At 44.7% G+C, this 16,643-nt stretch overlaps 1 protein-coding gene across 1 annotated transcript; it reads right to left on the bottom strand.

Moving 5' to 3' along the window:
* Positions 1-2,453: 2,453 nt before the first annotated feature.
* Positions 2,454-10,246, bottom strand: abhd17c (abhydrolase domain containing 17C, depalmitoylase). The gene is made up of 3 exons (XM_068311866.1): positions 9,446-10,246; positions 6,458-6,637; positions 2,454-4,781 (listed from the first exon to the last, which is right to left on the bottom strand). Exons 1-3 carry the CDS (start codon positions 9,928-9,930, stop codon positions 4,562-4,564), a joined length of 885 nt encoding a protein of 294 aa, XP_068167967.1. The 5' UTR covers positions 9,931-10,246; the 3' UTR covers positions 2,454-4,561.
* Positions 10,247-16,643: the final 6,397 nt, after the last annotated feature.

Genomic DNA, 16,643 nt, shown 5'->3' with positions numbered 1-16,643 from the left:
GTTCCCAAAGCCGTAATTGGCCCAATTTAAAAAATAAAATAAATTACACCTTCCGCAGAAGAAAATAAGATGTGTAAATACACTATACATTTACAATGCATAAACAAGGTAGTCAGAGACTGCAACATGCTGTGAAATCATCACATTTTTGTGCCTCTGGCTTCCTGAAAATGTTGCTTCTTGTTTTGTGATTATATTTCATAAGGTTTCCGAGATGTGTACCTAAAACGGTATGAAAGTGAAAATTTGACCTTGACCTAGTTTTTCAAGGTCAAGGTTGTGATGTAATTTTCATCCCCTTGCTTTCCTGAATATAAACGCCTCTTGTTTCGTCTTTCTATCTTATCCGGTTCTTGAGATATGTGGAACGGTTTGTGAAGATATTTGGTGGACGGACAGACAAACTTACAAACACTGACAATTACAATACATCAGCGCTTCACGGGATGTAATGAGTTAAGAATCCAGGTCGCATAAAATAAAGATAACCTACAGGTTATCTTTAAAGTCCAGTACATCATTCAGATACCAAATCAGAATCCATCCTCTGCCATGAACCTCCTGAAGGGATGAATGAAGTCCTACTTTACTCTACTCTACCAGGATCTTTGGTGTTGGTTCTCCTGGTTGATGTTGGGCCCTCAGGCCCCCTTGTGTTGCTGGTCCTGAGCGTGGTCAGAAACATACACCACCTCATGCTACCAGTGATGACACAGATACTAGCAAAACACAAAGCTAGATGAGAGCGAGTCCGTGATGGATCAGGGGAGGGCAGCTTTGTAGTCCCTCATGAAAATCACCTCCTTTATGAGGAGAGCCCTGCTTCTGCTTCCATTGTCCCTATTGGCTCTAATTCTACACCAAGGTAGATCAAACCTCTCCTCCTGTCTTTTGGATCAGTGAGCACACACACAAACTCACGTAAAAACTCACTGGACGTTAAACTGCTTGTTCGTGGAAAATTTAACGCACCTCAATGTATTTAGGCATGGAGATATGTTCAAGAGGTGTCGCTGCAAGACAGACCAAGATTCCGGAAAAAAAAAGAAAAAAGAAGGGATTTAAGTATTTAGAAGTGGTATGGCTGCCAGATGGGATAGTCCAAGCGTTTCAGGAACTTTTTTTTTTTTATTCACCAACATCTCTAGGTTTTGCAGAGAACGATTTTAAAATAGAAAAATATCCAGAGCGTGTCAGTTCTGTGGATGACGCAGGAGGTCAGGGGAGAATGGACAGACTGATAGAAAGGCATCAGAAACGCGTTTCTACTGAAGTGTGCAGGAGAACACAAACAAGTCTCCATGAAGCAGATCCTACAGCAGCATGACATGAGAACATAGGGTTGTTGTAATGGACTAGAGGCAGTGGCGAAGACAGCCATGATGGCCGGATTAACGACAGTGGTGAGGACAGCGATGATGGATGGATTAGAGACAATGTTGAGGACAGCCATGATGGACTGATTAGAGACAGTGGTGAGGACAGAGGACAGGAAGCGGAGCTGGAGGTGGAGGAAATGAAGATGTTGAGGTTCTCTAGGAGTGACCAGGTTGGATCAGAGATGAGTTCATCAGAGGAACAGCCAAGGTGAGATGTTCTGGAGACAAAGTTAGAGAGAGCAGACCCTGATGGTTTGGATATGTCCAGAGGAGAAATGATGAGGATGCTGGTAAAAGGGTGATGAGGATGAAGCTAACAGGAAAGATGGCTAGAGGAAGGCCAAAGAGAAGGTGGATGGATGTAGTGAGGAAAACATGAGGATAGTTGGTGTTAAGAGAGGAGGATGAAGATGACATGGAGAAGGATGACACACTGTGGAGACCCCTAACGGGCCACGCCCAAAGGAAGAGTACAGTCTACATATTGTGTGTGTGTTTCTATTTCTAATTTTGAACTGAAAGTACAACGGCAAGCTTCTAGTCAGCACACCTTGAGAGCAGTCAGCCGTCCAGAAATATTTAATATTAGCAATGATATTTTTTAATAAGTTGACTCCAGATTTCTCTTTCGCCATCTTTTGTATTTTATTACTGGTTGGTACTAATGATAACTCAGCCTGGTTCCCGGTGAGGGTTCACTCAGAGTTCAATGGGCAGAGAGGTCCTCCTCTCTGAAACAAACAGACCTGCTGAATGAAGCACTTTAGTATTAAAGATCATCATATCCCAATCACTTTTGGGCAAACAGGGCATCGGGGAGTCTGTAGGCAGTTCCGCTAACATTAGCTCAGCTCATTTGAGCAAGTCTCTGCAATGAAAGTGTCCCTAAAGCAGTCAAAAAAGGCACTGGACAAACAGTTCTGGACTCCCGACGCTTGTTTCCATCCTCCATCATGTTTCCCAGCGGATATCTTTGTATCAGTCATACTTTCGTAGACTTGTTTTCATCACAATTAGGTTGACATCCTGCAGAATGACCTTCAAATTCTCCAACACAAAAAAAAGGCAATGTGGTCGGACTCTGTTCCATGCATCCTTTATTCACTAGAAGCATTAAAACATCAAATGTGTCGTCTTGTAACAACCACATGTATATGACAATCGAACACATTTTAAGGCTTTATTAATCTGCTTTACTATTACCAAAATCAGATTATACAAACTTAATCTGCCATCATTTGCATATTTTGATTCATGTTAAAATCAATGAGACTAGACATCCCAGTACAAGGGCTAATCAAGTAGATACAGAAGTATACCATCACAGAGGATTATAGTACAAACCGGCTTCAGACAGTGTAAATCTATCAACATTTAAAGTGGAAAACCTCGTAAAAACATCCGTATCAAAACAATCAGGACTAAAGCAGGGTTTTCATTTCCTTCAAAAAGAGGACAGACGTGTCGAGGGCGTGATCGAAGGCTCTTAATCCAGAAAAGTCAGTCGTAGTTAGTGATCATGTGAACACACCAATACTCAACGGACAAATAACGTCACAGCAAAACAAAGATCACATGATCATCAGAAGCTGCTATGCACATTTCCCCCACAAATGATCCTTCTATGCTTTTACTACAGTAGATTTATCACCTTCTTAAACTTTTAGTTTCTAACTTCATTTAGCGTTTTTAAATTACAGGAGAAGAAGTTGAAATGTCAACGACCGTGAAGCGATTTGCATGTGCCGTCTTCCAGTGTTCCAGTTTGTCTTTGTGATTCTTCCAGATGTTTTTCAAGTCAGAACTGGAACAAAAGGGAACTATGAGAGGGCTGAGCAGACAGCAGAGCGAGGGCATACCTGGCCGTCTCCATCGGGGGATAATAGGGTGATTTCAGTCTCAGAACATTCCTGTCGTTTCCCTCAACTATGCGGCTGTCACTGATTGACTGATGGACTCTTCTGATGAATAGCAGCAATCGTCAGTCCCGCTGAAAACCACAAGAGCCTCGCGGTAGTCAACAGGACTGAATTATCTACAAACATAAGGCTTTATTCGCTGTTTGAAATGACAAATTGAGCAAATATTCACAGTGAATACCTTCAAACGGAGGCTGTGTGTGTTGTCAGTACGCCGTCCCTTCAATTGCACAACTACAATCAACATGCAAGATTTATCAGTACAGTTTTTAATGCCAAAATTATCAGTGGATCTAAAGTATTCATGAATTAGAGTAAATTTCTCCCATAACTGTTACGTGTGTTTGCAAAAGCAAGGTCTAGTCAATTTTTACACTTCTAAATGGCGTCAGTGGCTCTTGGTATGGGAGAGCAGCATGCATCGATACGAAAAAGATTAGCTACAAAACTCAGATATGCCAAGTTGCACTCTGGTAACCGTTTATAAGAACACATGCCCTTTAAAAAAACTTGATGCAATCAAGAAAAAATATGGAATGTAAAACAAGAGAGATCAACATACAGTGCACGTGTTCAAAAACAGACATTTTTACCTGAAAATACCTGCACATTAAAAGTGCAATTATTGAATCAACCCTGAATCATAACTTAAAAAAACGTAAAATACAATGAATAAAAAAAACTAATTACATCTTGAGGTGCAAAAATCGACACTTTTTCACCTGGCATAAAATAGAAAACATGAGATCAAGCTTGAACTCTGTGGAGGCTCAGTCAAAATACAAAAAACAAGGGATTGTGGAAGGAAAAGAGGAAAGAAGAATGAAATGAGTAAGACACTGATATATAAAAGGTGTGAAAGACAGCCTGGGTTCACGAAGGGGGGGGGGGGGGGGGCTGAGATCTGAAGTGGAAAATGAATCCAGATTACACAGTGGGTGCAAACGCTGTCTTAGCCCGGAGTCCATTGGCAATCTGTGGCCACATGTAGGAGCTCCAGCCAGGACTTGGAAACGCACTGTGTTAGCTTAACCCTTCACGCCTGGCTGGTACTGGAGTTAGCCTCAGCTGCATCTCAACAATCTAAAAACAACCTCCTCTTCCAGCCTGCTGCACAGTCCCATCCTGAAACGGCTCGGAGGACGGGAGGCAAACAGTGTGGTGGCTTTTCACTGACCCCCCCCTGCTGAGAGGATGTTTGGAGATGGTAAGGAGGAGGCTTGTCGAGTGAGTTGAGATGAAGCCTGACCGGCTCGGCTCCCCTCAGGATGTAGGAAGCTCGAAAGAGATGAACTGCTTGAGTCTCTCCAGATACTGAGCGTAGAGCTCGATGTCGTTGTGTCCGGCTCCCTCCACCCACAGGGGCTCCACGGCACGAGGACAGCGCTCGTACATGGCAAGACCGTGGGAGAAGTCTATCACTTCATCCTCGGTGCCATGGATCACGAGCACTGGGGACGCCACCTTAGACACCTTGTCAATACTGCAGAGGGGAAAGACACAAAAGCAGGGGAAGTTTTGTGGTCCACAAAATATTTATGGGAAACAAGTAACGCTCTGCAATGAAACAGAAGGACGCCAATGGGGAAACTAAAACAACACATTTCAGAAAACGTAGTTCAAAACTCCAGAAAGCCACAAAACCCCAAACTGATCTGAAAACATGATTTGATCCCTTCAGGTTCATTTCAGTCACTAAATATCCGTTTTATGTGTGTACGTGCACCACAAGATAACATCAATGGCAGCTCACACACACGAAGGTCTGAAGGCTTGGGTTATGCTGTGATAATGATGCGACACAAGCAAACATCTGGCTTGGTTTGCTTCAATGTAAGGCCTCGTTTTCATCAGCTGTTCGGGAGAATGCTTGAACACCTGAAATTTAGGGTGAACTGATACCTTTTTGGTTGAAAAAGTGTTAATAAAGACACAGCAGGACTTCAATGACACAATAACAGTTGTGGAATTTAATGATAAGGCTTAGACCGGTTAAAAAATAAAAGTCTGCTGGGACTTAGGGGCAACCCTCAGCAACCCTTGTGACCCGCGAAAGCAGAAAAGCTGTATGGAAACTGAATGAATGCAACTTTAATCGGGCAAAACTAAGTTCCATACTAAATGACTGTGGTCAGTTCTGTTGTGGCTTGGATGGAAGAGTGCAAAGCTCCCGTCCCCACTATGCATACAAATGAATCAGTCATCATGCCGGATCATAACTTGCTGTTGGAGCTCAGCCTGCACACTGCCCTAATGTTCAGATGGAGGTTTAATGCTGGCAAATCACAGAGAGCCAATTTCATTCCAGATGGAATTAAAAATAAGTACTGTTCCCTGGACAGATGCTTAGTGACTGAATTATTGGATGTGTAACTCGCGGCATCTGAATGTGTGTGAGCCCTCAGCTCTACTGAGAGAACACCTACAGCAACGTATCCCGACACTGAGCAAAGACATCACATACACTATAAGGGTTGGGACTGACAGGATGTTATCAGTACAGAAAAACCTGAACTGTGTCAAATCATTAGATTCTGTAGTAACATTACTGCATTAAAAACACACAGGATTCTGTGGTGGCATGGTCTCAGTAACATCTCTTAAAGCCAGACATTGTGTACATTGTTCGTCACCGACTCAAAGTTTATTTAAGACGGAAATCAGGGATGTTGGTCCTCCAGGCTAATGAGGAAGTGAAGAACCATCTAGCTTCTTATCAACACACAGCTAAACGGCCAGCATGGGGGAGGGGGGATTCCTACAGTTGTCAAAGGTAACTTCCCATCAGTGAAGCTTTTATTAATAGTAATGATCTATTCAGGTTTGAAGCAACATTTGCTGCCAAGTGGGTGACGTCTTTTACAGGAAAGGCCTTGCTTACTTCAGCAACACAATGAAATCACATTCTGCATGGATGACCTCAGCATGGCTAAGCAGTTATAAACCGGGGGCTGGATTCACCTGCCTGCAGGCCCAACTGTACCCAATGAAAACAGTGGTACAGTGATAAACACGACCCTGTCTCCAGTTGTACAAATGCCCAAGAAGAATAAACAGATCAGATCCAGTGGAAATCAACAAAAGTATAGAGATAAAAACGGGTCCTGATTTACCAGAACCAGCCAGCGACACCGGTAACACTGTGTGCGTGTGACTCACCTGGGGAAGGCATCGAAGCAGTAGGTCTTCCGTGTGTCGGGGAACGCCACCCTCAGCCCGGACATGAGCGGCGAATGTAGGATGACAGCAGCACATTCATAGCGAGCAGCCAAGTCGATGGTGGGCACCGTGCCGATGCTCTGGCCGTACAGGATGATGTTCTCAGGCGTGACGTTGTACCTGCACAACACCGAGACGAGTCAAACTCATTTATTAAGACATTTTGATCCCGTCAAAGGAACCTGAAAAGAAGAAAAATGAGCCGAGGCGTCAGGCCAGGATTGCTTTTAAGAGTTTATTTCACGACACTAACGTGAGTGAGTGCTGGAATTGAGCAGCTGTCACAGCATGAGGAAACGTAATAAATTTTACGCAGCCTGGATTTAGAATACTGCAGGCGATATGAGTTCGAATCGGATCGATCTGGGTCTAAGTCTAGCAGATAAACTCTTATTCCATACAACATCACATAAGTCAGTCCTTCACTCATCTTTCCCAGCCTCTATGACATTCACCCAAGATGCCATGAATTTTAGTTTTAGTATAAAATATATTTTGCAGGTATTGACAAAAAAATCTGAGGCAATGTTCAGTTCTCTCTGCAGATAAACAAACCAGTGAGAGCTGGGGCCCGCCTCCCTGCAGACGTGGGATGTTTTATCTGACCGCGGGGCCAGAAATGACTGATATCAGGAGATCGGGGTATGAAAAGAAGTCTCTGGTAGATTCAAAACATTTCCTTTGGTTTAAATTTCTTCCAAACAAAGCTTCTAATATTTTGAATAGCAGGCCTGTCTGGCTTGGAGAGGAGAACAACTGGCACGGAGGGGTTGGTAGGGAGAACAAGCTTTCATGTGTAAACAGAGGATGTTCAGACATCAGGTCAGCAACAACACTGCTGAGGTTACCGTTCTGCTAGTGGGGGCCACTAACAGCTAGTTTGATCAGTTTGGGGTTTTTGACAAGCTGATAAACATTTCTCTGGCGAGCACAAGATCTTTGCAGCACTTGCAGTTATTTTAAGCATTTTTTTTCTTCATTTTACAAAACATGCAGAGCACAAGCTTCTTAATTTATTTGTTTAGAGCTATTCCCACACACTGGGTGACTGGGTTGGGTTTCCAGTTTCAGTTCTGGTAGTGGGGGCAGCCCTCTCCAATCAGGAGGAATGTCAACAGGGCGATGAGTCGACACATTTTGCAGAAACTCCAAGGTGAATTTGTGTGAAATGAGCTTTTCAAGCCCAAACATTCATCAAGAACAAGAACAGGGAGTGACTGAAGGCTGCAGACCAGGACGTTAGTTTCTGCTTCTCATCCATCTCTGATAGAATAGAGCAGTTATGTGCATCCTCCCAGTCTCAGGTTTCCCCACTGATAGTGAATCACATTCACTCCCTCGTTCTCCATGACCACTTGTGTTGGCCATTAGAGGGATGCAGACTAAGTTCTTAGATATACTTTAAACTGGAGGGGTGAGAGTTTAAAGGGTGCAATGATTTGCGGAAGGTGTTTTTGTTGTAGATGAAAAATAAGAGTGGAATTTTTAGAAGGTCAACGAGACCCGTCCAGATAGAAAGGATAAACACCAACTCCTGCAGCTGAGTCTCAGATTTACGAGTTTAAAGCACATTAAGGTCAGGAGGTGATGAAGTTTTGTAATAACTAATATTATAAAAGAAGCTAACAGAGTTGTTCCTGCTTAAATCTCAATTGAACTGGTTGACCTGCCTGTGAACCAGATGCCGGTAGGGGCCGCAGTTCTGCAGGCATCACTTCACCACCACCAAAAAACAGATGAGATCAGAGATGACACACTTCTTCAACAAGACTAAGGAAAACCTGTCATTGTGGTTCTTTACTTGATTCCAGACTACATTTTTAACCTAATATAGTTTGACTGTTGCTGCCTTACTGTTAGAGGGGAGTTGGTACGCCGCTGTTAACATCCTGTGGTTTTAACATGGGGAATACAGTGATGTTTGTTCGAGTGACGTTTTCATGGTCTGAAAGGAATTTATTTGCTTTGCAAATACAGAGATGAAGCACGATTTGCACCGTGTCCTGTATCCGCAATTTGTCGGCACTGTTTATTGGCTTGTTTGGTAAATGAATGGGAATCTTTCAAAAATACATAAATGCTGTTGCAGATTAGTTTAAAAAAATGTTGCTATTCACTTCTGTTTGTAGCATGTGGTCCCCTCCCCCTCTCGTGTGCCCCCTCCTGCCAGCACCTGTAGAATGAGCCCTGCTGTGTGGGACAGCTGGTGTCGGCTCCAAGCCTCTGAATGCCATGTTTCACTGATCTGGATAGCACAACTTCCAGCTAGTGTTCCACAAAACAATGAAGCTGCATTCTATGGTAGCGTGCCTTCATTCCATATGCAAACTAAAGACCAGGAAGTGGGGATCCCAACCAGACATTCCCCCATCCTGCAGTCAAGACACCCTTTTCCACCAATATTCCCAGGAACTTTTATAATCAGCAACTTATTTACCTGGGTAAAATAATTCCCGGTAGTTCCTGGTACTTCTGAAAAATGTATTCAAATCAGTTTGATGATGTGTGTGTTTAATTACAGCGCAAATAAAGCTATGCTATCGTCACAGAAAAGAGGCAGGAGTTACTAGTGCAGACGTTTGTCAACGCCCAAAGCGAACGCCTTTAAAACAGAAGATAGGGAAAAGATTGTGAGACGGATGAGATACATATGCATAGTCAGTCACAAAGGAGACAATTAAATGTATACAAGAATCCCACACAAATGTAGGGATCGACTCATTTAATTTGTTCTGGCACCTTTGTGTGTTTTAGATAAGGAAGGGCTTCTGAAGCTGGTGGGAACCCTGGGCCTGCACCTGTTTGGAGTGGTAGTGTGGAGGTTACAGCCGGTGTGTGGGAATGTCTCAGGGACGGATCGTGTCATTAAATAAATAAAAGGTGTTGATTCCGACATGACAGAGCAGCTCGCTGGTGGATCACACTCACTTGTTTCTCAGCACCTGCCAGGCCGCCTCGATGTCCGCGTACAGGTTCTTCTCTGACGGCTTGCCGGTGCTGACTCCGTAGCCCGAGTAGTCGTAGGAGAACACGTTACAGTTGATCCTGGAGCCCAGGCCGATGTAGAAGCTGCACATCTGCCCCAGGTCCACGGCGTTACCGTGGGAAAACAGCAGCGTGTACCGACTGTTCGGGGCGCAGCGCACAAACATGCATCCCACACGGTTCCCCCGGCTGCTCCTGGTGCTCAGGACCTCCACCACGTCGAGCTCTCTCTGGGAGTACTGCCAGTCCGCCCGCTCGGTTAGATGGAGGCTGGTCACCCCGTTAGCATCGGTGTGGAGGGAGTACGTGGGCTCCGGTGGGAGGAAGGCTAGCTTGGCCGCGATTCGACTGGGACAGGGTGGACAACAGAACAGCCAGCAGAGTTCACCGAGAGAGAATCCATTCATCCTGGGGCCTTGCTCGGGCATCGAGGCGCGGCGTCACCGGTTAACGTTCCGCTGCTGAAAGCAGAAGGCGGCTCTCCTCTTTGGTTAGCGGCTCAACAACGGTTCGTCCGAGCTCCGCGGCTAACGCGCTAGCCGGCTAGCAGCTAGCTAAAAACACAACTCAGATCGCCTGCTGACCCGAGACGGACGTAAATAACGACATATTTTATCAGTAGCCAACAGGACAGCAACCGGCCTCGGTAGAAGACCTCCACCCCGGTGAAAAACCAAACTGCTGGACGGGACGGCGGCTACTAGACCGTGAGGAACGCGTCCATCTCTGTGGGAGCGGAGGCAGCTTGACTTCCGGCTGAACCGGATATCCTGTTCGGCTTCTGCGTCTGATTGAGCGCGTGCTCATCATTCCTTATATAGAATGAGACTAATTATTCTGCGTTTGCATCAGGTGATGTTTCAAAAGTTCTCTTTGCGCATTAAAACTACATTACCCTGTGTCAGTCTGCTCCCTCAGATAATCACAAAAGCCTTTTAATCTGCCTGATCAAAAAGGCTTTTTTTTCTTCTTCTACTTTTTTTTTTTTACATTTTAACAAAAATGGGGCAAATTGTAAGAAAATATAATTTCCTGTTGAGTGTCTTGTTTAAGTCAAATCGGAGGGAAACCACAATTATATATCTTCTTTTCCTTTCGGCTTTTCCCTTCAGGGGTCGCCACAGCGTATCAGTGTCCTCCATCTAACCCTGTCTTCTGCATCCTCTTCTCTCACACCAACTAACTTCATGTCCTCTTTCACTACCTCCATAAACCTCCTCTTTGGTCTTCCTCTAGGCCTCCTGCCTGGCAGTTCAAAACTCAGCATCCTTCTACCAATATATTCACTATCTCTCCTCTGGACATGTCCAAACCATCTCAGTCTGGCCTCTCTGACTTTATCTCCAAAACCTCCAACATGTGCTGTCCCTCTGATGTACTCATTCCTGATCCTATCCTTCCTGGTCACTCCCAAAGAGAACCTCAGCATCTTCATCTCTGCTACCTCCAGCTCTGTCTCCTGTCGTTTCCTCACTGATACTGTCTCTAGACCAAACAACATTGATGGATAGATACTTTATTAATCCCGGAGGAAATTGTACATATTCACTGCTCAGGCATTACATAACGAATAAATACTGGATAAACACCAGGAGAAAAAGAAACACTGACATCACAGGACATACAAGACATACACTACACTAACAGACACATGTAGCATTAACAGGACTTATATACTAAACTATAACTAAAATATAAACAGTATAAAATTACATTAAATCCGTTCAACCCCGTGCTGACCTCGCCGCCTCCCCCCCCGCTCCTCCTGAGAGAGTCATTGTACCCCCTGATGGCACGGGGCATGAAGGAGGACCTCAGCCTCTCTGTGGAGGCGCTGTGTGACAGCAGTCTGCCGCTGAAGGTGCTTCTCTGCTGGGAGAAGGTGGTGTGTAGGGGGTGGCTGGTGTTGTTCATGTAGCCATAACTTTAGACATGGTCCTGCTCTCCAGAACTGTCTCCACAGAGTCCAGGCTCAGCCCGACCACTGAGCCCACTCTACGGATGAATCTGCTAAGACGGTCCATATCTCTTTTCCTGGCCCCCCCACCCCAACACACAATGGCGTATGACAGCACACTGGAGACTACGGACTGATAGAACATGAGAAGGAGCTTAGGACAGATGTTGAAGGAGGCCAGCCTCCTCAGGAAGTACATCCTGCTCTGCCCCTTCTTGTACACACAGTCCGAGTTGAGTGACCAGTCCAGTCTGCTGTCTAGCCGCAGTCCCAGGTACTTATAGTTTCCTACCACCTCCACCTCACTGCCCTCTATGATCACTGGCTGTGGTTGATTTCACCATCATATGTCCTGGATGGCACCATCTATCGTTGGTATAGATGATTAATCCACCTCCTTTCTTCTCACCGACGGTGTTCGTGTCCCGGTCCCGGGCTTGACTCTCCTCCGGTTAGCGGCTCTAGCCGTTAGTCTAGCCCTTTCAACGCGACCCGCTCGGCATCCGCGATATCTCCGTTGGAGCTCTGCGCGGATGAGATCGCGTGTTGCTGGGTCTCCTTTGACCCTCATGGACATCAACTCCTCCCTGGAGTACACTAGCATATTAATATACATTTTCTAAATTTATATTAGAATAATATACACAGAAACATAGAAAAAAAAAACATCACTGGTCCCACCACATTTTTGTACACCTAAAAAAAAACCACTGAAGAACAGTCATGAGGTGTCTTAGTATGTTTTATTTTTACCTTATCTTGACAAGCTGATTTTATTATAATTAGACATGTATAAGTGCCCAAAATGCAGCAGAAAGACAAGGAGGACATGTATAAAATACAGTCTGTTGTTCAAAAATAGTCAATTGTTGATGCAGGTTGCAATACAACAACAGTAGGTGTTTTCTTACAGATGAGTCCACCACAGGGAGGAGAGTGGGTTGCCAGAACATGAGCACAGCCATTTTGAGGAGGATGGTTCACTAGCAAACTGTTCAGGCAGAGAGAGTCTTGGGTCGCCCCGTCCTGGTCAACACAACACAGACGTGGGGAGACAAAACAGAGTCACAAGAAAAGGCAAAACACTGGACACCATTTCCCCCATTACCAAGTGAGGTAGATGTCAACCATGAGATACCAGACAGCATCTCATGGGAAGAGGTCTGGATCTTCACACCAAAGGAAGACCAAGAGGCCATGACAAGACCACTGAGTCTCAGAGTGGCATTGAGGTGCCCATCTATGGTAATGGTCACACTACAGGACGGTAAGGAATCTGTTCTCCTCTGAAGAGGCCTGCAGCTTGAATTAAACTTGAATAATCAAAAAAATACCATTTAAATCATTGATTACGATTTAAATTAAATTACGATCATCACATATTCAGCCTCTTTTCCACCCTGCGGGTCGTAGGTCTGCTGAAGCCTACCTCAGCTGGCTATGGGCAAAAGAGAGGAGACACTCCAGAAGAGCCACCAGCTCATCATGTGGCAACTAGATAAACAAAGAACCACTCACACCTACGGACACTTTCGTGTTACCATTTGACCTAAACTGCATGTTTTGGAGGTGGGGGGGAAGCTGGAGAATCCAAAAGGAACTCACGCAGACTCACAGAGAACATACACATCTCATACGGAAAGGAATGGAACCTTTCTTGCTGTGAGGCAACCACACTACCCACTGTGCCACCGTGTCATGCAGATCACATCCACCATCAATCTTTGTTTTGCAATCATCACGACAGGAAAAGCTTCTCACCTTGAATTTATTCCAGTGCTGAATTATTTGTAAAACTGTCAAAGCTCCTCTGGGTGGCTGAGGATAAGGCCGGGCTCTTTCAGGACTCATGTGGTTCAGCTGAGACAGACACATGGTATCTGTTCGAAATCCCTTTGTTGGCATTATTTCCATTTTGTCGAAAGCTTTGTGGTCCAGATTAAGGCCTCTAGTGGGCCGGGTTTGACCAACAGGATGTCCACTGGCCTACAACATGTAACTAAGCTGTCAGAGACAGAGAAACAGGAGACAGATCCATTTAAAATCTATATTTGTGGTCATTATGTTTTGCAGTTGGATCATAGATCTGGTTCATGTTCTAAAGGAGTAATGTTGATTCAGATTTGATGACATTTATGTCATTGGACTCACATATAAAATGAAACCTTTGATATGTCTTCTCATACTATAAAATTCATTCATTTAGAGTTTGAGTTGATGTGCTTGTAAAATTAATTCACGATTGATGAATTCCAACCACAGCAGCACCGTCAGAGAGTTGGCGGTGTTAGCCTGACAGCAAGCCGTCCTGGACCAGGATAGTCTCAGTGTGTTTTTGGCGTCAGGTAGGGTTGTTTGTTGTTCTGAGTTTAATATGTCACTAAGTTCTGTGTGTGTGTGTTCTGCCTGACTGAGAGACACGACTGTGGTTTGTGTGTTTGTTGTGAAAACACCTCACAGTGTTCGATCAAAATTCTACAGAAACACAACTGAGGAATGCAGGCTCCATACGCACAAGACGACATTTCAGAATGAATAAGTCACAAACAAACAGGAGGACATTGTTTCATTGAAACTGGGTTTGATCAAATCTTTGAAGCCAAGTGCATGATATTTGATCCTTGTATGGATTTTACCATTGGGTGAACACCACTGATCATATGTATAACCCTAACCATCATGTTTTCCTCTGCTCTCCTACCTCTTCATGTTCTTATCTGCCTCCTCCCGTCTATGTTGGAGCTTGTTTGTGCCTCCAGGGCGTGGCTCGCCGGTCCTCTTCCTCTCCTGATCACCTGCAGTCAGTCAGTTCATCAGCTTCACCTGCTCCTCACCGCCGATAAGCCTTCATCTTCCACTCAGTATTCATCAGTGCTTCCTTGTGGAAGCACACTGACTCCTAATCTGCCTTCTTGTGAGACATATTTTTGATCCTGTTTACTCTGTGATTGCTAACCTCATCCTCTGCACTGCAGAACCTGCGTCCCGCTGCTGCTTTCTGCCCTGGAGCCCGTCCATGTGTCGCAGTCCGCTTCCTGAAGAAGAGTCTCGCCTGCCTTCCTCTCAGCCCAGTCTGCCGTTCATCATTTTTGATTTATTTCTTAAAAGTTTCCTGTCTTCATTTTAACCCCACAATTCTGATCCAGTCATTCAAATACACATATTCAATATTATTTTTACAAACCTGAGGTGCCATGTATGCGTTAGGATCAAAACCAAACAATGGCATGACCTTTATGGACGGTTCAGTGCTGTAGCTCATCATCATCATCATCAGGTCAGCAGCTGGGTAACACAACAGCCCGTTCTCCCCCCAGCCCCACATTCCCCTCTGCAGCAGTCAATCTTCAGCGGTGTGAGATTTAGACAGATTTATTTGTTATAACTCCAGTCTGCAAGAGGGAGACGCAGGAATGTCTGCAATTCCTTTATCATGGAAGCCCTTCATCTGATACAATATATGGAAAGTTGATGGGGGCACAGGGGAATTAATTTCTAGACGGTATTAAAATATTTAGGATAGGTGAACAGTACTTTTATTCTGTGCAGCTCCTTTAGTCCTTTTGCTCGTTTGTTATTTGTTTAACATATCAGTATTTGTGACAAATCAAACAGTGGAGGTAGAAATACAAAATAAGGTAAAAATAGATCTTCTAGTCCAGAGTACAAAACAATAAATTACAAACATGACATTATTCTGTATCATTAAAGTGATAAGGGACCATAAAATAGGTAAACTGCAGATGATAAATATGAATTACATCTAATCTACAGGAGGATCCCTGTAGTACATGAGCAAACAGAGGATGAGGAGGAGGCCACACTTCTTTAGTCGGACCCTGGATTCTTTTTGCCTCTCAGGACTCACCCTATTCCTCAAGCTGAGCACTTTGGACTTGTGTGGTAATTGAATGTGCATCCAGTGAGCTCAGGGCCGGGCCTGCGGCCCCGAGGCGGCCCATGGACATACATGTAGATGACCTACCCGTGTTATTTATGCATGCATTGTTCAGCTCACACTAAGGATGAACAAAGAAATGCAACCAAGAATGGCATCTGTCAACTCAAGAGAACTCACAGCATCTCCTGATGGAGGTGGACAGAGAGGCAGAGGAGGTGAACCGAGTTCACCGACCCCCTCAGGTTGCAGGACATTATTGGTTCGCGAATGCAATATTGATCAGTCAATTATCAGAAACGTTGATTCTTTCTTCTCTACTGACTGATGACTGAATGGTTTACTTTAGAGTGAATAGGTGGCCTCATGTGTTTTTATCAGTGTTCACAATAGCTGTTGGTTATTTACTTCAACTACACAGACAGACAGACAGACAGACAGACAGACAGACAGACAGACAGACAGACAGACAGACAGACAGATAGATAGATAGATAGATAGATAGATAGATAGATAGATAGATAGATAGATAGATAGATAGATAGATAGATAGATAGATAGATAGATAGATAGATAGATGGATGGATAGATAGATGTGTTGTTTTTTTAATAGAATGATAAATGTGTCCGATATGCATCAACTTTATTAACAGCGTCCTCGTAACGTCACGCCAACATTTGTTTCTTGTTGTTTTCTCTAGCTTGGGAGTTTCAGTTTAGCAGTCCATGGTCCTGGGTTTGGGGTCACTGTGAAGACCAAATGGAAATCAAATGAACATCTTAAGATAGTAAAGTACATACTGTATATTAAGTACATGTATGGTTGGTTTTCTAAAGTCTAGGGAACCTGAGGTCGAACCACACTGGAGCCAGATTGAACCACACTGGAGCCGGGTCGAACCACACTGGAACTGGGTTGAACCACACTGGAGCCGGGTTGTGTCACACTGGAACTGGGTTGAACCACACTGGAACCGGGTTGAACCACACTGGAGCCGGGTGGAACCACACTAGAGCCGAGTTAAACCACACAGGAACTGGGTTGAACCACACTGGAGCCGGTTTGAAACCCACGCGAGCCCGATTGAACCACACTGGAGCCGGGTGGAACCACACTGGAGCCAAGTTGTCACACTGGAGCTGGGTTAAACCACACTGGAGCCGGGTTGAACAACACTGGAACCGAGTTGAACCACACTGGAGCCGGGTTGTGTCACACTGGAGCCGGATTGAATCACACTGGAGCCGGTTTGAACCACACTGGATCCGGTTTGAACCATACTGGA

The sequence above is a fragment of the Antennarius striatus genome, chromosome 1 (assembly GCF_040054535.1).
Source record: "Antennarius striatus isolate MH-2024 chromosome 1, ASM4005453v1, whole genome shotgun sequence".
Lineage (NCBI taxonomy): Eukaryota > Metazoa > Chordata > Actinopteri > Lophiiformes > Antennariidae > Antennarius > Antennarius striatus.
This window is presented reverse-complemented; position numbering and strand designations above follow the sequence as displayed.